At 42.5% G+C, this 23,791-nt stretch overlaps 1 protein-coding gene across 1 annotated transcript in view; it reads left to right on the plus strand.

Annotated features, from left to right (window-relative positions):
- The first annotated feature begins 804 nt into the window (after positions 1-804).
- Positions 805-23,791, plus strand: part of TACR3 (tachykinin receptor 3) — a 254,838-nt gene continuing 231,851 nt past the window's right edge. Inside the window, exon 1 of the mRNA XM_033956793.1 lies at positions 805-1,466. Coding sequence (XP_033812684.1) covers positions 1,027-1,466 — 440 coding nt within the window. The 5' untranslated portion in view covers positions 805-1,026. The remainder of the gene's footprint in view (positions 1,467-23,791) is intronic.

The following is a 23,791-nucleotide window of genomic DNA, read 5'->3' on the forward strand; positions in this document are numbered from 1 at the left end:
TGGAATAAGATCTATGGGGTCTGCAGGGGCGACTGCACATCTTTAAAAATCTGCTTCTCTGGGTTTTCACTGTTGCCTTTGTGATTTAAATTTCATTCTTGATGGCCCTTAAAGGGTTACCCCCCTGCAGACAGGTCTTCAAACTCTGAGGCAGCCCTTTTAACCCTTAGGCTACCTCTCTGCCTCCTGAAGCTGCACAGTTTTGGCCCTTAGTCTCAACAGAGATTGAGGATCCATCAATTACAACTTTTAGAGTCATTAAGCTTAGCATGGAAGCAGATCCATGGGATCCGCAAGCGCGACTGCACTTCTTTAAAAATCTGCTTCTCTAGGTTTTGACTGCCGCCTTTGTGATTTCAATTTCATTCCACGGACCTTAAAGCGTTATCCTCCTGCAGACATTAATCAAACAGTAATATATAATGACTGGCAAAATAAAGACTTTTAAGAGACTGTCATAAATGACCGAGAGCTGTATCACATCTGCTGAAAAAAAAAAAAAAAATCTATCTTGTTGACAGCATCCTTAGAAGGTCGATGTTGGGGAGGAGAAGAATGAGGTAAAAAAAAAAAAGCAAAGGAGGAAATGAAAGGTAAAACAGCAACATCCAGAGGCGATCTTTCTCTTTCCATACATGCTGGCGACAGCGTAGGTGCGAGGATCTGCCCCGGAATGGGAGGTTATCCCACTACTCTTCTCTGGAATGCTGACGTCATAATCTATGCCTGGCTGTCAGACAACCCTGGCATTATAAAAGGCGGCTCAGTGCCTTCCAATCTCTTCTCCCTCCGTCTCTTTCAGTGGGAAAGTAAAAAGCTGATACTGTGGATCGAAACCTCTCGTAGGCAACTGCGGCTGCATTTCTTCCCACTGCGTGTGCAAGATAGGAGGAAAAAAAGTTGGCATTTCTCAACTCTCCAAACTTCACTCTGATTTTGCACACCCCCTCCCCCAACCCTTCAACTGGCTGAACTGTCTTTTCACCCTTTGCTTGGGAGGTGAGCAGCCCCCCCCCCTCCTAAGCCATGACCTCGCTTCCAGCACTAAACGAGAGCCTGGAGAGCAACCTCAGCAGCCTCTCCCGAGCCGGGGGCGAGTCTCGGAGCAACAGTTCACTGAGTAACTTCTCCTTTCCCTCCCCCAACAAGTTTGTGCAACCCTCCTGGCGCATTGCCCTCTGGTCTTTGGCTTATGGTTCCATGGTGGTTGTGGCCGTCTTCGGCAACCTGATCGTCATCTGGATCATCCTAGCCCACAAAAGGATGCGCACAGTCACTAACTATTTCCTAGTCAGCCTGGCTTTCTCTGACGCTTCCATGGCAGCTTTCAACACTCTTATCAATTTTATCTATGCCCTGCACAACGAATGGTACTTCGGGGAGGCTTACTGCAGGTTCCACAACTTCTTCCCCATCACGGCCGTTTTTGCCAGCATCTACTCCATGACCGCTATCGCCGTGGACAGGTGAATGATCTTTAATTATTTTTGTGGCTGTTGTGTGACTTTAGTTTCTTCTCTCTCGCGTTTCAATTTGTTAATCCGGATCAAAGGGGAATGTTGGGAGAAGATCCCACCCCTGTTGCGAACCCAGGAGGTCTCCAGTGGGTTTGTCTTCTCCACTTCTGTGTTTTCCGTTTTAAGTTTCAACTTTTATTAATGCTTGATGTAAACCGCTGAGGAATGTAAAGTGTATATCTACAATGCTAATTTTTAAAAACCCAGTGAAATAGGGGGTATTGCATACACGAATACACCGTTAGACAAATCACATAAACTACTATATCGAATATAAAAGGGGAAAAAGGGTTCTGAAAAAAATGTGTAAAAGGCTTTCCCTAAAGCTCTAAAAACTTTGAGCGTATATAGACAGCTGTTAAGAGTGAGTAGGGTGCATTGGGCACCTTTCTTATAGCTTCTGCAGGTGGAATGGGCGTGACTGGGTAAAATGCAGACCTCACTGATCTCAACTGCATGCCCTTAGTTATTAGCTTCCCTCTCTTTTGAGGGCTATGGTATCCAGTTTCAATTTAACTGACAAATTGCATGCACTCTTTTTAGACCTCAATGGCTGCTCCCTGCAAAGTAACTAACTGTGGCTTTGAACCCAGGTCTGCAAGCTCACAAAACTGTACACCTTCACACAAGGCAGAGTGGTAGCCAAATAGGCTACCATTCTGCCTTGTGAAGGTGCACAGTTTTGGCCCCTAGTCTCAGCCTTTGATTTCAATTTCAATCTGACAGACCTTAAAGTGTTGTCCCCCTGCAGACTGAATGGATCTACTTTCATGGACCTCAATGGCTCCTTCACTCTGCTTCCTTCTTTTTTAACAGCTATGGCTTCAGAATGCTCTCCCCTGCAGCTATTGTCTGCTATGGAAACCACTTCCCTGGCTCCTCAGGTGCACTAACTATTAGGCTACAGCTCCTAGCAATGAAGTTTTAAATTCTAAGCAAAACTTCAGGATGCTTCAGGTGGGAGGATCCATGAAGAAAAGAATAAGGCTGGTTTCAGTGGATGAGAGGTGCCTGGGGTTGGGTTACCATATTTTACTCCGGAAAACCCCCGGACACAAGACCCCGCCCCCACAAAGCTTGCTTTCTTCCCGCGTCTGGAGGGCCTGCAGTATGCGTGAATGCGTGTGACATCATCAGTGCAAGCACGGAGGCCCTCCAAATGCGGCCGTAGCTTGTTGAGGCTTTCCAAAAGCCGGACAAACTGCCAGGTTTTGGAAAGTCTGTCTGGGAGCCCAGACAGTCCCCTTAAAAATAGGACATATCCGGGTTTTCCCAGATGTCTGGTAACCCTAGCCTGGGGCTGTGGTTCCCTTCCCTGCCCTCCCTTCCTCCGCCCTACCCTATACCTTTTTTTTTTTTTTTTTAACTTCCCTCAGTGTAGCACTGCCTGTGTTGGCTTTCTATCTGACATCACTTCCTAGGCATGGGACCCAGAAGTGATATCAGAAGGAGAGCTGATGCAAGCAGCAGGTCAGAGCTGCTGCTCATGCCAGTGAAGAGACAGAGGTACGGGGTGGGGGATGAAGTGAAGGCACAGCACATGTGGCAGGGGAGGAGTGGGGGGGGGGGGCAGCGGCAGAGAGGAGGCAGAGGGGTGCTGGGTGTAGGGTTACCGGATGTCTGGATTTACCTGGACATGTCGTCTTTTTAGAGGGCATATCCAGGCATCCGGACGGCTTTTCAAAACCCGGCGCTTTGTCCGGATTTTGAAAAGCAGATCGAGTCGGGAGGGGTATCCGCGCATGCACGGATGCAACATGGTGATGTCGCACACATGGGTATGTGCATGTGACATCACGTCGCATCTGCGGATGCCCTCCTGACCAACAAGCAGGCTAGGGGGGTACAGGGCTGGGGGTGTGGAGTAGGCATAATGATATGGGGAAGGGGGATGGGTGGAACTGGGCGGGCCTGAGGGGGTGGGTCTATGGGTCTGGATTTAACGTAAGTAAAATCTAGTAACCCTATGCTGGCGCCCTCATCAAGATGACACCCAGGGCAGACCCCCCACCCCCCCTTACTGCACCATTGCCTGGTTTTGAACCCAGGTTTTCAAGCCCTCGGGGAACTCCATTAATCCCTAAGCTTCCTCTCTGCCTCATGAAGCTGCACAGTTTGGGCCTTAGTCTCAGCAGAGGTTGAGGATCTTTCACTTCTGCTGCCTATGGCTTATGGTTACCAGATGGTTCCATAAAATGGAGGATGGAGTGAGACATCCGAGTTTTATTATCATTGCTTTCCAACGGAAGTAAAACCCAGATGTCTCAATCTGTCTTTCTTTTCCAAAGAACCGCTACATAGCTAAGTTATCTATTTATAAGTGATTTTGACTTTTAAACATTTTTCACTATTTAAAAAAATTGATAAAAAAATAAGTTTAGAAAAAGCTAAAAAGTGTGGAGGACAAAGCGATGATTGGGTGGTGAGGTGGTTGGGGGGTCTGCCCCTTTATTGCCCCTCCGTGTCTCTGAGCTAAATCCTACCATATGTAGAGCTTTCTCTGATGAGTATTTATATTTACAAGGGAGGAGTTTTCTCTGATTATTATATTATACCTTTTACTCCCTCATTGTTATACCTTTTTGGTATTGTGTTCCCAATATTGTTTTGACTACTTCTTTTCCAGTAGCCATATGGCAACCCTACTATGGTGGCCTAGAAGCTTTCACTCTGATATTATTTCCCTATATGGGGACAGGTTGCAGTAGAGGGGAGAAAGCTTCTGGGCCCCTGAAAGCAGTATTTACCTCACTCACAGCCCAAAGAGTAACAGAGCAGCTGCCAAAATAGAAGCATTGGATTCAGCGGGTAGAGGGCTGGAAAACTCAACTGCAGAGTGGTTTGTCCAGAGGGTCTCTGTGGGCTGCCATTGGCTTGTGGGCTTTCCAATGAAGACCACTGCTCTAGGCCAGGGGTAGGTAATTCTGATCCTCGAGAGCCACAGGCAGTTCAGGTTTTCAGGATATCCACAATGAATATGTATGAGATGGATTTGCATGCACTGCTTCCTTGAGATGCAAATCTATCTTGTGCATATTCATTGTGGATATCCTGAAAAACCTGACCTGCCTGTGGCTCTCGAGGATCAGAATTGCTTTCCCCTGCTCTAGGCTATGTCTCTTGCACAGAATGTTGTACACCTTTAATTTTTTAACTTTGAAGAGAAAAATATGATTTCTTTATCCCAATGACAGCCCTTCCAGGGGAAAATCCATGATAAAAATAAGCATGGATTCTCTTTTACTGGTCACATATCAAAAGTGCAAACGTGTAGGTCAGATCTATTTGAGGCCAGCAACAATGCCATACTGGTGTACATGTTGAGAAACAGTAGAAATCCTGGTATGTGATTGGATTGCATTTTTTACCACTTGTGAGTGGAGGGGGGGGGGGGCGGCATTTGGGTATGTGGACAGCCAGATGCTGCTCTCTGTTTGCTCAAGCCAATAAATGGAACCCACTAATCATGAGGACAGGTTCTGGCTGGATGCTTCCAAGTCTCTTGTAATGGGAGGATCCCAGAACCAAAGCTTTACTTGACTAAGGTTTGCAGTGATGAAGGTAATTTTTTTTTTTCTTTAGGTGTTTGGGGAGAAGCACTAGCCTCTAGGCTAGGTCTGGAGGGAAGGGTCTTCACAACACTTATGGTGCATCCACTGTTGAGAGAAAACTATGATTTCAATACCCAATGACAGCCTTTCCAGGAGCATAGATAAGCATAGATTCTCTTTACTGATCACATATCAAAAGTGCAAACATGCAGATCAGGGCTGTTTGAATGCCTCACCTCTGCCCTCATTACAATGGGAGAATCTGTGGACCAAGGCTTGGCTAGGCTGGGGTTTGCTGTGCTTGGTAAGGCTCCTGATTGGTAAGGCCAGACTTTAGTACAGAAAGAGGTGGTCGGAGCATACAGCAAGTGATTTTCTTCACTCGCCAGTGCTCCGGCTGCTTTCTCCTGCTTCTCCAACTGCCATTTCCTGTCTCCCCTGCCTAATAACTGTATTCACAGTTTTTTGAAATTCATGGGGGTTCTTGGATCGGAACCTCTGCAAATTCCGGGGGAGTACTTTTTTTTTTTTTTTTAACTACATTGGCAGGGGTTATGTTTGAAATTTTCTTTGCAAGAACTTTTCTGTCTTTCAGCTTGAAGCAGTCTACTGTGTAAAATCAGAAGCCAGTAACAGTGGCTTACCAAGGGGAGGGGGGGCGGTCCGCCGCGGGTGTACGCTCCAAAGGGTGCATTTCTGGCCACCTTCCCTATTCTGCTGCTGCTGCTGCTTTCCTTAACCAGTAGCAGCGGCAGTAAACTTCAAATCAGGGTTGTCCGCAGCCCAGCTTGTGCTCCCTCTAAGTGTTTAGTTTCTGGCCGGCTCCCCCTACAGCATTTTCTCCGCTCAAAGCCGCAGCCGTCGGCTCCTCGCGTGATCCGCGACTGCATTGGAAGCTTTCCCTCTGACATCAGAGAGAAGGCTTCTGACACAGCCGTGGATCGCGGGAGGTGTCTACTCCCGTGGCTTTAAATGGAAAACTGGCTGCAGCAAGGAATCAGCCAGAAATGCTGCTGCTGCACAGGAAACGGAGGACAGAAATGCTGCTGTTGCACAGGGAAGGGGAGAGAGAATTGCTGCTTCTGTAGCACCCAACTGGGGAGAGAGGGAAGGAGGGAGAAGGAAGACAAGGGAGAGGAACCAGAGATGCCAAGTCCATGAGAAGGAGGGAAAGGAAAGAAGGAAAGGAGATACCAGACCATGTAGGGGGAGGGAGAGATGCCAGGGCATGGGGGGAGGGAAGGAGACAGATGCAAGACCAGGGGGAAGGAAGGAGGGGGGGAGAGAAGGGAAGAAGAGGAGATGCCAGATAATGGAGGGGGAGGGGGAGTTGGAAGGAGAGGAGAGAGATGGCAGGGCATGGGGGAGGGAAGGGAAGGAGATAGATATGCCAGACCATGGTGTGGAGTAGGAAGGAAGGAAAGGAGAAGAGAGAGAGCAATGCCAAAGCATAGGGGAGGGTAGAGACAGAAAAATAGAGAGGAGGTGAAGCAGAAATGAATCATGTATAAAGGAGAGAAGGGGCACAGGATATTGAAGGGACATAGAAAGAGGGACGATGCCATGTGGAAGGGGCAGAGAGAGTATGGGCAGTGGATGGAAGGGGTAGAGAGAGAGGGCAGAAGCTGGGTGAAAGGAGCAAAAGGGGGTGCAGATGTTGCATGGAAGGGAGAGGGCAAGAGAGAAGAAAAGATGATTAAAGCAGAAATGACAAAATTTTTGTTGTTGTTACATTACTTATTTCTCATTATTTGTTTTATTTCTATTGTTAATTTGTAAAGTGGTGATTGTTATCTATCAGTGGTTGTTTTTTTTCAAATTTACATCTACTTGCTTTTATATTTTGCACAGTATTAGGGGACATGTGTCACTGTTTCTGTGGTGTTGCATTGTATGCAGAGTCTGATTTCTTGGCGGTTCATTTTAACTTTTTGTCTACATATTTCTATTTTTAGTTTGTGATTATTCCATATTGGGCGAGGGTGTATCTCTGGTCTGTGTGTATGAAAAGGACATCTTTTCTGTTGGCATTGACTGTACAGGATCAATTGACTGTGCGGGATCTGGCTTGTTTAGTTTTACAATGTATGTGTTGGGGTGTTCTAGTGCTCACTTCAGTGTTTTAAGATGCTGCCTTTTCCTAGGTACACTCTTGTGCGATATGTGGATTGTTACTAAAAATCATATTTTTTATATAGATGAGGGGAGTGTCAAAATATGATGGGCCCCAGGTGTCACATATGCTAGGTACGCCACTGGCCAGTACCATTACTTGACAATGCTCTGAATCATGAAACCTTTCATTCATGTCTGAGAGGTTTGATAATCCAACTGCTGATGTCACTTCTAATATGGCACAATACAATATATTAGGCTAACAAACGAGTCCTATGTTATGATCCCACTCGGCTATCCAAAATTAAAAAGCCTCAGTTTCCAATGCAATAGACATTACTTGCACATCTGCATGTAGTCAGCCTACGTTATTAAATGATGAGTTCCACTTGAATTTTCATTCTAAATGGTCATTCATGGTTTGACTTTCTTGCTTTTGTCTACTTGTATATGTATTTTAAGTCTTCAACTTTATGGCACTTGTCCATAGCTGCGTAAACTAGTTCTACTTACTATATGAAACACATACCCAAAACTCATTTCCCCTCCAGTTAGAGGCTGCAAAATGAAAAAACACCACGAACACCTTCTCTCTCACCAAGCAGTCCTATGGGGCAAAGACCTAGACCAACTGCTTTTGCCCACTACATACGGGGAATTCAGGAAACGCCTAAAAATATACATGTTCCAGAAATACCTAAACAATTGACCCGCTCTCCCTCTCCTTCCCCCCTCCCTATTCCACCTGAACTTACAGCACTGTTATAAATATAATCTGTTATCTTCATCTTATCGTAACTTTACGTTGCTATTTATCCCCAACAGTTCCTGTCGGACATTACCTACTAAAATGTACATATTACATTTTCGCTCAGCAAATTGTATGTCTATACTATTGCCTCCTGAGGTCTCTAAGCTCTGTATTTCCTCTGAATATCTACTTATTGTGTTTCGCTGAATGTCCAGCACTCTTAATTGTAAACCGCCTAGAAGTCGCAAGATTGTGGCGGTATAGAAGAATAAAGTTATTATTATTATTATTATATGATAGTTCCCCCCTCCCCCCTATATTCTTGCTCCATGTTGCTAGAATAATCCCACCACCCCTCTTACATTTTTATTTAATGAGTCCAAAATTATCCCCAAAACTGTATTTATGATCACCTTAGTGTGCTTTTGAACATTTTAAAGACTGTCTTAAAGCAAAGAGTCTTTTTTTTTTTTTTATTTAAAAGAGATTGAGGGTTCGCTTGATTCTGGTACCTGATTGGTAAAATAAGGATTCATTTTGGAATTCCTCAGGCAGGTGTTTGTCAACAATACTTTGGGCTCCTTTTACTAAGGTGCGCTAGCGTTTTTAGCGCACGCAGGAAATTACCACGCGCTACATGGAAAAACTAATGCCAGCTCAATGCTGGCATTAAGGTCTAGCGCATGGGGCAATGTAGCGCTCACTATTCCGCGTGTTAAAGCCCTAACGCAGCTTAATAAAAGGAGCCCTTTGTCTTGAGTCTGTAAATTTAAAAAAAAAAAAAAAAAAAAGTCTAGGCTTTCATTTTTCTGTCAAAAGTATTTTCAAGAGGACTGGCAATAGAGTGAATATTTAAAAATACTTGCTCATCTTGAACTTTTTAAGGTGAACTGTACAATATGCAGTATTTAAGCACTATTTAATCTCGGTTATGCACAGAGGAAGCTAATGTAGATTTGCCTGGCTTCATTAACACTATAGCACTCGATAGATCATTATTCAATTTGCATTCAGTTCCACTGTTCAAAGATGTAGCTCTGAGGACTTTTCCCCCTTTACACAGTTGGAAATGTAATCTCTTTATACTCTTTTCTTTATGCTTTAATAGACTTTATTTGTAGATAAAAATTCTGTTCACCTCTGAAAACAGGTTAGAAAAAGAACCCCTCCCCTTTACAAAACCGCAGAAGCATTTTTTTTTTAGCGCAGGCCAGAGGCTGAATTCTCTGCGCTGCTCCTGGCATTCAGCACATCGGCCTGCGCTAAAAACCACTTCAGTGGTTTGTAAATGGGGGGTGGGATAAATGTTAAGCAAAGAGTAAAACTGTTCATCATTTGACAAGTATTAAAGTACTGCAGTCCTGCTCCCACTGTAGTGCTCCCTCTGGTATCCAGTGCTCTCACTGTTTTCCATGCAGTGTTCTTGGGACCCTCCTAGTATGTTTTTTTTTTGTTGTTGTTTTGTTTTTTTTAGAGAACTTGAAATGCCTGTCGTGCTTTATTTGCATATGTTCCATCTAGGAATGTGAATTTGAATACTTTATCATGACAAGCAGACCTGGTTGAAGGTCCAAGTTTACAGAACACTGATCTAATTCTATCTATCTGAAATGTTTTTGACACTGTAGTTATGTAGTCTTTGGGGGGGGAGGGATACATCTAATTCCTTATTTTAAAGTAGGATTTGAAACGCTATTATCTGATTTGGGATTTAAAATGTGTAGAAAACGAATAGCTTTGAACAAGAGTTGTCAGCTTCATCTTTATTGGTGAGAATAAGATGCAGTATTTAAATATATACTTGTTTTATTCTTTTAAAAAGAACAGTCCCTACAGCTACATCAATAATATTAAATTTCATCCCCGTTTTATTATGGTGAATTGTTTGTAGAACTGTATTAATCATTTAAACTGAATTAAACAGTGCTTCTGAAGTGTGATGTTTAAAGAAGCAAACTTACACTAGCGTTTTTAGCGCTGGTCATGGTGGTAATAACTCCAATGCTCATAGAATTCCTATGAGCGCCGGAGCTGTTACCGCTTCTGCGCCAAAAACCACAGCTATGGTTTTGTAAAAGGAGGGGGCTATTTTTAGGATCTCTGCATAGAATTTCTGTTAGCCTGGCTCTTCAAGTATCATTTCACATCCCCCCCCCCCCCCGCCTTTATATAACTGTGAAAGCGTGTTTTTGCGCAGGCCGGCGCACTGAATGCTCTGCGCTGCTCCTGATGCTAATGAGCATCGGGGGCAGCACAGAGCATTCAGCAAGCCAGCCACTTTTCCAGTTTTGTTGAGAAACAGTAGAAAGCCTGGCAAGTGATAGCATTTGGCATGTGATTAGAATTTCACAGGAAATTTACCATTCTTACCACTTTTGGGTCTGTGGACAGCCAGCCTCTGCTCTCTGTTTAGTCAAGTCATTAAATGGAGCCTGCAGTGGATCCATCTTGCAATCAATCATCGGTTTTCCACCCTCCCCCCCCCTATGGATTTAACTCTTCACAGTCCACAATGTCTGTTGCTGGAGGAACCAGAATGTGTTGTGCAAATCCTCCAATCAAAATAAAATATTTAGCTGCTCCTATATTGATAATTTTCCCTAACCTTGTCCCCATCTAATTTAATGATCCTCCAATTTGACTGCTCCTTTTCCATTCTGGTTCATAAAGGGTTGGATCTTGTGGCCTGGGTTGCCTCTTGGGCTGTAGGGATCAGGGGCAGTAATGAATATGGATGCAATATAATTGCCAGATGTGGTTAATCCCTCTCTGATGGTATACCACAGAATGTTACAGGAAAATGTGCAGGAGCAATGGCCAAAAAATTCCTCAAGTCACTCATTTTATGGCAATAAGGGTGATGTCATCCATATCATGAAACCCTTTCTGAAATAAGCCATCCTATGTATTCTGTTAACAGATTCATACTAGTGTGGATGGGTTGCCCTATGATTTCAGCACTGGGTTGAGAATTATGGGGGCCTGGTTGAAATCCCATTGCACCTCTGTGACAACTCATTGCTCTAGGCACAAATATAGATTGTGAATTCTTTAAGGTCAGAGAAATACCCACTGCATCCAAATGTACATTGCTTTTAGGTGCTACATTAATAATACAGTAGAATCTCAGTTAACCGATATTCAGTTAAGCAGCACTCTCAACCAACCGGCAAAAAATTGCTGAGGGAGAGGGAACTCCCCTGAAGTACTAGTGGTCCTAAGCCATGAACCCCCTCCCTCCCTCAAGCCCCAAAACAGTAGAAGCGGTGGCAGTCCTAAGCCGAAAACCCCCACCTCCTTCCCGACCCAAAGCACCAGCGCTGAAGTGGTCCTAAGCCACCAATCTCCCCTCCCTCCAGCCCAGAAGCAGGTGGCAGTCCTGAGCCCAAACGGTGGTTGGGAGCCCAAACATTTTGTCTCGGTCCCCCTCACCCTACTGCTGAACCATATATTTGCTGGTGTGGATGCTCAAGCCCCACCATCCAGAGATTTATTAGAAAGAATAGTAAACCCCTGTGCAGAAGAGCTAACCAGGTTAGCGCTTCAGATCTTAAGCGTGCTGATCTTTCTTGCACAGTGAAAATGAGTTATGGCCAGGTTGAGTAGGCAGGCAGTAGCACACCATTCTAGACTTGTTTGCAGCCTGCTAAAGGTTTTAAAGCTAAAACATAGTATGTCCCTTTAAGGCAGGGACATTGCAGGGAACTGAAGACAGAGCATACACAGCTACGGAGGGCGCTTAGTCCCATTCCCTTCTCCAAGCAGAGAAGGTGTGGCTGGATCAGGGTAAAGAGAAGTCAGTGAGAAAGGAAAGTGGAGAGCTGCAGGAGAGCCTCAGAGGAAGCAGTGCTTGCCTCCTCAGCTGAATTCAGCGGAGGAGAGAGACTGGGAAATGGTGGAAGCATTGGAGGAGCCTTCCACTGCAGCTGAAAGGCAGCTTGAGGAAACTGAAGCAATGGATACTTTTGAATTGCTGGAGCCAGAGCTTAGAACAGAAGCAATGGACACAAGTCACTAATAACTCTGAGTTTGGGTTCTGATAATGTTCCTTTTGCCAGTGAGTTTTTGTGCTTTCCACAGTTGGCTCTATGGGTTGATGGACTTTCTAAGTGGAGGAGTAGGACTCTGAAAAGTTAAAACTGTGTATTTGAAAAGTGGCTCAAGACTTTTCTCATTTGCATTTTTTAAGTATGTTTGCTTTAGTATCTTTACAAAAACCAATTGCGGCGAGGGCGGGGGGGGGGGAGTAAATTTTTTTCCAATTTTTATTGGCACCATCGGGCCTATATACTGCATCAGGGTATGTATTGAATCCTCCCTGAGCTCATATAAAATATTTTAGACTGGTTATGGTTGGAATGGCAACTCCTGTCTCCATTGAGATTGTGTCACATTTTAAGTATCTAGGATGTATAAGGACAATAGAATTTTATCGGACACTTGGCACGTGGCAGACATTAAAATTTAATAATAATTTAACACCTATTCCGATTCATAAATCCACCTGTCAGTCCCTTTGACTGAACTCCAAGATTCAAATAGGAAGGTTTAAGATCCTCTGGAAGCACTGGATGTAGGCGGGCATACATACTCTGGATGATGTAGTATGAGAGGGAAAGCTGCTTGACTTTTCACGGCTGCAACAAACATTTGGTATTGCTAGGTCTCAAAATTATAAGTGGTTGTAGTTGAAGCAAGTCTTTCACAAGGGGTTCCCTGATTGGTGAAATCTTAAAAATCAGTATAGCTTGCCGGTCCTATGCTTCCAGACAGATTTCCTAGGGCATCAGACCCCCGCCAGTGGTACAAATTAATATCTGAATTTTTGAATAAGAAACCAAAGATTGGTCTGCGTGACATTTGGAGCATTGAGATAAAGCATCAGATTCTGTGTCTCAATGGCCATGAATTTGGACTTGGAGGATAAACATAAGAATTGCCGCTGCTGGGTCAGACCAGTGGTCCATCGTGCCCAGGAGTCCATTCCCATGGTGGCCCCTAGGTCAAAGACCAGTGCTCTGAGACAAGCCCTACCTGCGTACGTTCTGGGTCAGCAGGAACTCATCTAACTTTGTCTTGAATCCCTGGAGGGTGTTTTCCCCTATGACAGACTCTGGAAGAGCATTCCAATTTTCCACCACTCTCTGGGTGAAAAAGAACTTCCTTATGTTTGTACGGTATCTATCCCCTTTTAACTTTAGAGAGTGCCCTCTCGTTCTCCATATCTTGGAGAGGGTGAACAACCTGTCTTTATCTACTAAGTCTATTCCCTTCATTATCTTAAACGTTTCAATCATGTCCCCTCTTCAGTCTCCTCTTTTCAAGGGAGAAGAGGACCAGTTTCTCTAATCTCTCGCTGTATGATAACTCCTCCAACCCCTTAACCATTTTAGTCGCTCTTCTCTGGACCCTTTCGAGTAGTACCGTGTCCTTCTTCAAGTACGATGACCAGTGCTGGATGAGGTGTATGATGTCTGCATCTATGAGACATGATAATAAAAGCAAGTGGAATTGTCCAATAAGGAAAGGTGCAACAAATAAAAATGTCTTTCAACTCATCTGGACAATCAGGTAATCCTTTATTCTTCCAAAAATACTCGACCCTATGATGCGTGCATCTATGAGACAAACATGGTTTTTCTTGTTACATAGATCTTTTTGGATCCCTGTTCGTTTACAGAAATTGGATAGTTCTAAGTCTAATAGATGCTGGCACTGTCATCTCGAGGTAGGGACATTAGATCATCTACTGTACTATTGTCCCTTGATACTTAAGTTTTGGAGATCCATTTGGGGTCAAGTAAATAAAATATTGGAAAATCCAGTGGCATTGATGTACGATATCGTGCTATTTGGTACGATAATGAGGGCTAAGAGCCCAATATCTTCCCATAATAATAAACTTCTCTTATGACAGGAGTGGCCATACAACTTATTTTAACCATTGATAACACCTGCAGGACCTCATTTCTGTGAGATTTTTAACAGCCATGTTGGTAGGTCTGTAGCTGTTTTGCATCTACATGTAAAAGGTTCAAAGTATTTTTATTCAGAAAAAAATATTCCTTGAGAGTGGGTCTGATCACCCTGTGCTTTTGAAATTCCACCACAATTTTTTAATGTATGCAAAAGTAAGTTTTTTTTAGCATATTAAAATGTGTTTCAAGATTTGTTATAACATGTGAAACATTTCTAACAATTATTATTAGTTACAAAAACTCAACAGCTTATCTGTGTGAAATAAGCAGTACACCAACACTTTTAAAGACAAGGTGTGAAAGCTAAGAGGAGCAGGAAGCAGGATGATGAAACAACGTGGAAAAGTTTTCATGAGCACTGTAAGGTTTTCATGGAGAAGTGAAAGATGGGGGTGAGGGATTTATAGGTCCTGATGTTCCAAAAGGGGAATGGAACAGCAGATGGTGACAGGGGTGGGGAAGAGACAAATGGTGATCTTGGAGTGGTAGGAAAAGAGAGTAAAGGGAGGAGAGAAAAGATGCTATGATATGCAGCATGTTGGAGGGCAAAAGAGAGTTGTTGAGGGACTGCTACTATGTAAGCCAAAAGGTTTTTCTTGCAATACTGCATGCCAAGTGGTTAACCACCTAGGGAAAATTCAATCGGAGAAGCCCAAACCTAGGCATCTAGATAAATAGTCACCTAAAGTTGGGCACCTTACATAATTTGTATTTTGGCTTCTATAATGATCTTTAACAAGCTCATAATTAAGAAAAATAAAATTTGATGGGGTGATAAGCATCTATCTTCTTAAATGCAATTCTACAAAAGATATGCACCAATTGCATGGCACCTAGCAGTGCTAAACTCCAAAGTATGGATGTGGATAGTTGTAGAAGGATTTAAGTATGGGTAGGGGTGATTTTCAAAGGGACTTAGGTGCCTATATTGTAGGCCTTTAAAACCCTCAACAACATTACAGGCTCCTATGTCTTAAGTTAAGCTCAGTTCTGTAATGGGCGTCTTGTTGTGATTGACAAGAGATAGGCAAGGTGCCTATCTTTTTTTTTTTTAAAAGCCATTTACAGAATTTCCTTTCTAAGTTATACAAGATGGTTTTAAACATCACACTTGCATAAACCTTACAACAATTGGTGGCTGTAGAGATATACTTGAATAGCATGGTAAGAACTGCGTTATAGCAGAAGGAAACCGAAGTAGTAGATGTTCTTCATTTTTCACAGATTTAATCATTTTAATATCGATCAGGACAACCATGTACACAGTCCCTGAAGCACTCGAGATACTTGAAAACCCTGATCTTACAAGGGCAACGACATACCTGCAAGAGTCCCAAAACCAGCTGAGGTTTATCTTTATAATTATGAAGGATCAGAAGAAGATTGGAGAGCTGATGGTCATCAATGGGTAAATGATACTGTTCATCATTGGCCTCGGAAAGGAATCAAAACTACGTAAAATGTACCACAGAATTAAACTTGGTAAGAGGAACTTCTGCCGATATGCCTGTCAACAGCTGGATGTGAGGTAATACCATGTACTTGCACACTACCCGGGTGAGTTACCTAAAAAAAAATGGAAATGCCATGGGCATCATAAGGTGAATAGGATCCATATTGGAACTGTTCCATCAGTTATAGATAGGCTTTGAAAGGAACCCAGTGAATCTGCACAAAGGGAAGTTCCATCAACATGTCTAAAATGATGCAGAGAGACTTTGAAAGGAGAGAAAAAGAAGATAGGGATGCACCATGATGACATCTACAACATCTGGCAAGTACAGCCTACTTCTAGACAAGTTTGTTTGGCATTGTTCCCCGGTTCCTGATATCTTTGAGGTAATGGGTGCCCCTAGGACGTATACTCTTTTCAGAGAGCTGACATCTCAAGTAAGGAACAATACAATAGTTCTTTCCTACGACACAACATTTAATGTGGGTGACTTCTACATGTCTACAGTAGTGTTCAGACATGAGTTGTTCCAAAACAATCCCATAATTCTATTGTGTGTGGGGGGGAGGGGTTTCCATACAAGTAGAAATTATTTCAATCACCACCTGTTCCTACTCGTACTGCTGCATCATCGCCCGCAGTTAAGGAAACAAAGCATTGTCATTGCATCTGACAGAGCATTCAGTTCAAAAAGCAATTGATACAGTACTGCCATCTGTGAAAAGGGTTAAAAGAGTTATCTGTTGGAATCGTATAAGAAGGGATGTAAAGGTGTGGCTTAGAAACCATGGAGGAGCAACAAATGACATCGCAGTTTATTGAGTAAACATCAGTGAACTGCTGAGGTCTCGGTCATATAGAGATTTTGTATCCAAATATACTGTACTGTGTTACAAAAAAATTTGACCAAGCATTTATTCTGTACTTTGAACATAATTTGAGAGGTACCATCATCAACCATGCTGGTGTATGGATTTTGTAAAGATATGACTTCGAGAGCATAATAACAGGATAACAATATGTCAGAAAGTTTTAACACAGTATTCAAAAAATTGTTGCAGTCCGGAGAGATGCCCATGGATGCCATGATAGTGACACTGTATCACCTTCAAAACTATTTTATATGTGAGGTTTTCAGGGGACAATACCATCAAGGGAATTACAGTTTGAAAGAAGAGTTCTTATGTTTTGCAAAGAATGAAAAACAAGTTGAGTTTCCAGTTGATTACTGCATGCCAGACCATATTGTTCAATTCGCTAAAGATGAGACACAACTGTTGATGGTGAAGAGACATAGAGAACCCACACCAACAGCATTTAAATGTGCAGAGGCTGAATGGATCATAAGTAATAGAAGAATAGAGAATGTACCATCTCTTGGTGTGTTTGTTATACAAGGATGCAAGAAGGATTACTATGTTGTCAGACTTTCACCTGCTATTCCTCAAGGACAATCACACACATAATAGCTACCAGGAAAGCAGCAGGACTTACAGAGAAGCCAGAGTGCACAAAAACACTTTCACTGCATTACACTAAATGTACAGAAAGAAGTGAGGCAGAGCCTGATCTGGATGGAAAAATATAAGAATAGCCTTACTAGGTCAGACCAATGGTCCATCAAGCCCAGTAGCCCGTTCTCACAGTGGCCAATCCAGGTCCCTAGTACTTGGCCAAAGCCTAAGGAGTAGCAACATTCCATGCTACTGATCTAGGGCAAGCAGTGACTTTCCCCCATGTCTTTCTCAATAGGAAATTGTCCAAACCTTTCTTAAAACCAGCTATGCTCTCCACTCTTACCACACTGTAATTCCTTCACCTGATTCAATTGCAGTCCATAAACATGACACTTGAGGTGGACAAAGAGCAAAGATGCTCTGGAATAGATGAAAGTGAAATCATAAAAGACATAGTTGACTTAACAGAGGAAGACATCAATGAGAAAGATGAAACCACAATTTTACCTGCCTCGGACCAGAATAAGAAATAGTGGGATGGAATATCAATGGAGGATGAGTACCTTTCCAGAAAGAATATAATCATGGATACCTTGGATAACCACAAGGATACAATGGATGAAGGAAGTGCAGAAGATGACAGATACACTGTTGACCTGGACACATCTTCTAAGTCAACAACAAATGAGGTCATGTTAAAAATGGACAAAGAAAGGGGGCTGTTAGCAACAATGATCTTTCTGACATATAGGTGAAAGCAAGCAGCAGGCAAATATCACGCGTGGAACAGAAACCAGACCCTTCCAGACATGTAAAAGTAATGTCCTTTTTTCCACCAGTAAGAACCTCATTAATAACTAAGAAAGATGAAGAACAATACGCTATGGAATATACTATGCATGACGACAAACCTTGGTTGAAAGATGAAAACATAAATATATGTCTGTTCCTGAAGAGAACTGTCTGCATAGCTAATATATGTATGACAAAAAGGGATTTTGAAACATTGCATGACTGTAGATGGCTAAATATCAAAAGAATGTCCAGATTTTATTTTAAATAATCAGTTCTTGAAAAACCTGACGCCTCAGCCCCACCACTCCACCGCAATATTCGATTCAAAAAAGCGGGAGATTTACTGTGGGAGCTTCATCATTGGCTGTCGGGTTTGAAACAGTTTATATTCACCTATTTTTTAGTTTTTTTCTCAATTTAAAGAACTTTTTTAAAGAATAAATATTATAAGACTCTTCAATTCTTAGTTTTCATAATATACATTTAAAAAAGTTCTTTAAATTGAGAAAAAAACTAAAAAATAGGTGAATATAAACTGTTTCAAACCCGACAGCCAATGATGAAGCTCCCACAGTAAATCTCCCGCTTTTTTGAATCGAATATTGCGGTGGAGTGGTGGGGCTGAGGCGTCAGGTTTTTCAAGAACTGATTATTTAAAATAAAATCTGGACATTCTTTTGATATACTGCATACTATCAGTCTAGATTACACTGCACAGGTATTTTCCAGCCACTCGTTTTGTAAGCTGTAGATGGCTAAATGGCATAATTATTGATAGGATGCCTCTCGATGCTGTCAAAAATTTGAACCACCGAGTGTATCCATTCAGCACTTTCAACATTCCTGCAATGTTGCATGTGAAAGCATACATCAATCACATGAAACAATTTCTTAAATCAAGGGTCATGCATAGTGATATATGAATGTTGCTGCTCCATGTTGATGGTAATCACTGGGCACTTGCCATGTCATTTTCAAGAGGAAATACTTGATACGTCTGGACTCGTTACACAATGAAAATGTATGCTTTAAAAAATATACATTTTCTGAAAACACTTTTTGCATATGCAGGGAAGGAAGCATTGAACATGGAGGAATAGTCTGTGTTCCCTCCAAATGATATTCCAAGACAGCTTAATGGGAATGATTGTGGAGTGTATGTGTGCATGATAGCACATATAATTGCTTCTGGTGATTATTTTTCTTAATGTGATGAGGATATGGATAAGGCCACAAGATGGGCTGAGAGAATTACATCTGTATGATCAGAAAACATATCTTTCTCAGAGGGAAAAGTATCTGTTTTTACTAGAGAGTTCTGTACAGATAGCAGAAGATTGGGACATCCCCATAAAAGTTTTACGCGACACTCCAATGGGTTATAAAAGCACACTGAAATACTGTTCATCTTTATAAAGTATACGTGTCGAGGGTATTTGGGGGGAAAATGCTATCTGAAAGACCAGTGCAAACAACTAACGGAAGACGATATGGTTTTCTGAGCAGGGAAAAGCCAAGATTGGTACCACTACAGCTGTGTCGGCTTCAGTGATGATGGAAACACTAAATGATACATGTGTCCAAAATGTCAGCAACACATGAGAAAGCAATGAAGTTCAAAACTTATGTGTCAGTGTTAGAGCAGGAAATAAGAGAACATGACACTTTCATATCCAGAAGATGAAGAAACAGGATCTAACAATGTATAATATACTAATGCATTCTTGATAACATACAATTTAAACCATCATGGGCACTATCATGGGAATAACATATCAAACCAGAACAAGAGAACCTTTACAGAGTGGTCCAGTGGCCTGGTGGAAGAATTTTAAAAAGAGAGAAAACGATAAAGAATAGAGTTTACAACCATAGGAGGGGGAGGTTTTGAGGATCAATGATTGAAACTTAGAACCTGTAAGTCTTGGCTGGGAGATTTTCTCACTTACGTCCAAGCTGGTTTCTGAGATCCTCAACCACCCTGTATTAGCACTCTATGCTTCAGTCTATGGGATTTTGTTTTGCATGAGTCCTTTTTGATCCCATATACCATCTTTTAGATGAACTAGTGTAAGTTTGATTGCCATTGCAGCTCCTTGTCACTTTAGGCAAGTCAATTAACACTTCATTGCCCCAGGTACAAAATAAAATACCTGTGTTAAAAATGAAAACCACATTTATGCTGTTACCACACAGAAAAAGCGGTATACATGTCCCGTCCCCCTTTACCTCATTGCAGGCCTGGCAGCTGTTCATGGTGTCTGGTGATTCCCCCCCCCCCCCCCCCCCCCTTTCCTAACTTCAGCGGATAACGGGGTGGAAAGGAGAGCTGTAAATTTGTTATGTCATATGCCCTAAAGCAGTCTTGATGTGCATCATGAACGGAGCCTTCCAAGCAGGGACTGTCTCTTGATTTGTTAATGCTGAATACTTTGTGCTTATGGGAGCGCTACAGAAACGATAAGTAGTTGTCGTAGTAGTAGCAGTATGGCTCTATAGGTGCAGTTAAGGGTGATCGGACGCTGTTTGCAGGCCACCTAGTTGCTTCAGTTATTAGGCAATCAGAGCCACCTCCGACTTCATTGTGGGGCAGGCAGCTGCTCATGGCTTCAGCCAGTTCATCTTTTGTGACTCAAGAAGATGACAGCGTGGAGGAGGTATCGCTGGTGGATGGAGATTCATTTGACGAGGAGATAATCCCTGCAATGGTCAATGCATGTACTTTCTTGGATTTCACCTTTGTTCCACAGATCCTGACTCCTCCACCCCTGCAATGCCCAAAGGCAGCAGCTTTTTCAGTGCTTGCTTTGCAGGCTCATGAATTCCAAGGGGAATAGATGGCTTTGCGACATGCAGTAAGAAAGGGAAATGACAAGCTAATGTACGTGTGGGGTCAGTATTAAAAGCCCCCCTCCCCCATCCAGGTCCAGATGTTTGTATCTTTTCTTCTGAGTGGGATGGCGTGAATCCTGTTGGCCAGTCGACCACCAAGAATGCTGTTTGCATTGACAGTGGACCTGATGGCTGGACGGAAGTATTGAACGTTTGTTGCAAAAGACAGAGCAGTGCATATGAAACCTTCTGCCCAATGTGCGGCAATGGCCATAAAAACAAACAAGATGCTGGAATTATTTAAAAAATGGATGGTTAACAAGACTAAGAATGTTATACTATCCCTGTATCGCTCCATGGTGCGACCTCATCTGGAATATTGCGTTCAATTCTGGTCTCCTGATCTCAGGAAAGATATAGTGGCACTATAAAAGGTTCAAAGAAGAGCAGCCAAGATGAAAAGGGGGATGGAATTCCTCTCGTATGAGGAAAGACTAAGAAGATTAGGGCTCTTCAGATTGAAGTCTACAAAATCCTGAGTGGAGTAGAACAAGTGGATCTCTTTTTATTTTTTCACTCCTTCAAAAATTACAAAGCATAGGGACACTCAAAGTTAAAGGGAAGTGCTCTTACAACCAATAGGAGAAATTTTTTTCACTCGGAGAATAGTTAAGCTCTGGAACGTGTTGCCAGAGGATGTGGTAAGAGCGGATAGCGTAGCTGGTTTTAAGAAAGGTTTGGACAAGTTCCTAGAGGAAAAGTCCACAGTCTGTTATCGAGACAGACCTGAGGGATGTCATTGCTTGCACTGTATTGGCAACATGAAATATTGCTACACCTTGGGGTTTTGGCTAGGTACTAATGACCTGGATTGGCCACCATGAAAACGGGCTACTGGGCTTGATGGACCATTGGTCTGACCCAGTAAGGCTATTCTTATGTTCCCACTCTCATGCCTTCACTTCTCTCCCCCCCCCCCCCACCATACTTCATCTAGTCCCCAGCACGAGCAGCAACTCCAACCTGCTGCTCGCGCCAGCGTCTGCTTTTCCTCCGACATCTGTGGGTCTAGGGGTTTTACGAATGTAAAATCTGGCAACCCTATCTCTGGGTCTGCATCGGTAACAATGAGCACAGGGTCAATGCTTTGTGTGTGCACTGCTGGTTCTGCTGCTAATTTCATGTATCGGAGGGGCAGGATGAACAGAATCGATGGCGTTTCACAAATGGCAGTGACCTCATACCTGGATTCTATCAAGTTTCAAGTTTATTAAATTTTGATTTTACGCAATATCAAATATTTCAATGCGTATTACATAATTGAAATGTACAATAAAAAAACTAGGGTGACAAATACAAATACAAATAAGACAAAATTATACAAACTAATCATTATGTATTATTAATACAAACTGAGACAAGTGGGTAAAGAAAAAATGGAATTACAATTAAAAAAAAAAAAAAAATTTTTAACAATTAAGGTTTATACATAAGGGTAGGGTAGGTGAGAAAAGTAATGAAGGAAAGAAAGAGAGAAAGAGAAAAAAGATGTTTTGATAGAAAAGAAAGAAATGTAAGATTAAAAGAACTCTTATAATTTCTATCCGAGGTTTGCTGCCAGTACTGCTGCTGGGGAGAGATCAGGCCAAGTGGTGCGCAAACAAGCAGTGGGCCGCAGGGAGGGGAAGGTCATAGAGGGGACCTCACCAAACCTTTTATATTGGGTGCCTATGAGAATGACATGGGGACGAATTTGTCCCCATCCTCGCAGGAACCTGGTTTTCCCATCCCGTCCCCACAAGTTTTGTCGCTGTCCCTGTCCCATTCCTGTAAGCCTTGTCTTAACCATACAAGCCTCAAACACTTCTGACTTTAAAAGTGTTTGAGGCTTGTGCAGATGAAGACAGAGCTTGCAGGAATGGGGCAGGGACAGGAGAAGAACTCGCCGGACTGGGAAGGGGAAATGAGTTCCCGCGGGGACGGGGAAAAATTTGTCCCCCTGTTGGTCCTTCCAGTATGTTCATTTGTGTCAGAAGATGTTGACTTGGGGAGAGGGGGAATAATTTTCAGCAGTGTTTTGACCTGCATTTGGATTAGAATGACGGTTCCAACAATGTGTTTAAAACTTTGTTTTTTTTTCTAGACCATGCATTTGTTTAAACCTCCCCCCCCCCTTTTTTTACTAAACCACAATAGCGGTTATTAATGCAGGGAGCCACGTTGAAATGATCCGCGCTGCTCCTGATGCTTATAAGAATGAGCGTCAGGAGCAGCGCAGAGCATTCAATGTGGCTCCCTTTGTTAATAACCGCTATTGCGGTTTAGTCAAAGGTGGGGTTAGTCAATTAAAGTAGCTCAGGAAAAAGTGTAATGTATCTCTGGGTCCTTTTTCTGTAGGCAGTTTTGAAAGTCAAAGTATACATACACTTAGGTTGTTTACAGGTATTGATTGATGGATGGATGGGTGGGGGAAAATACTTTTTTGTTATTAATTCTTGTAAGTTTATTGTGCTTTAATTTTAATATTCTATGTAAATGTACTAATTATTGTGCACAACTGTAGTTTTAAAAATGAATAAAGAAAAAAAAAAGTATACATACACTTGCATGTTGAAAACTGATGCAAAATTCTAACTAAAAACTACCTGTGGATCTTGCACCCATGCAAACGTTTAAAAATCATTTCCATAAGGGTCACTTGATTCACTCATTTATGTTTCTATACCATTCTCCCATGGGAGCTCAGAACGGTTTACATGAATTTATTCAGGTACTTAAAGCATTTTCCCCTGTCTGTCCTGATGGGCTCACAATCTATCTAATGTACCTGGGGCAATGGGGGGATTAAGTGACTTGCCTAGGGTCACAAGGAGCAGCGTAGATTTGAACCACAATCTCAGGGTGCTGAGGCTGTAGCTTTAACCACCGCACTTCATCCTTCCTATATGTACCTGCTACTGTGCTATCACTAGTCTTACTTGATCTCAAGCTTCACCCATCCCACTAAATGTACAGCGCTGCGTAAACCTTTCAGCCCTTTAGAAATAATAAATAGTGGTTGTAGTAATTTTTATATTGATAGAAAATTAAGTTCCTAGAAACCCCTTTCTGATGGCAGCACACCAGCCACAGCATTTTTAATGCACTCAAGATTGTGCAAGCAAGCGATGACTTTCCATTTTTCTTTCTTTAATCTATGTATTTTTGTAATTTCATTCATGCTTTATAATCTCCTGACAGTTCTGTCATAACATAAACATTCCTTCATTGTCACATTAACATGTTAAAAGCGACTAGCTTTGTCATCTCATTTCAATAAGGTTTCCATTTAGATGTGTTAGG

This window comes from Geotrypetes seraphini, chromosome 1 (assembly GCF_902459505.1).
Source record: "Geotrypetes seraphini chromosome 1, aGeoSer1.1, whole genome shotgun sequence".
NCBI classification, from domain to species: domain Eukaryota; kingdom Metazoa; phylum Chordata; class Amphibia; order Gymnophiona; family Dermophiidae; genus Geotrypetes; species Geotrypetes seraphini.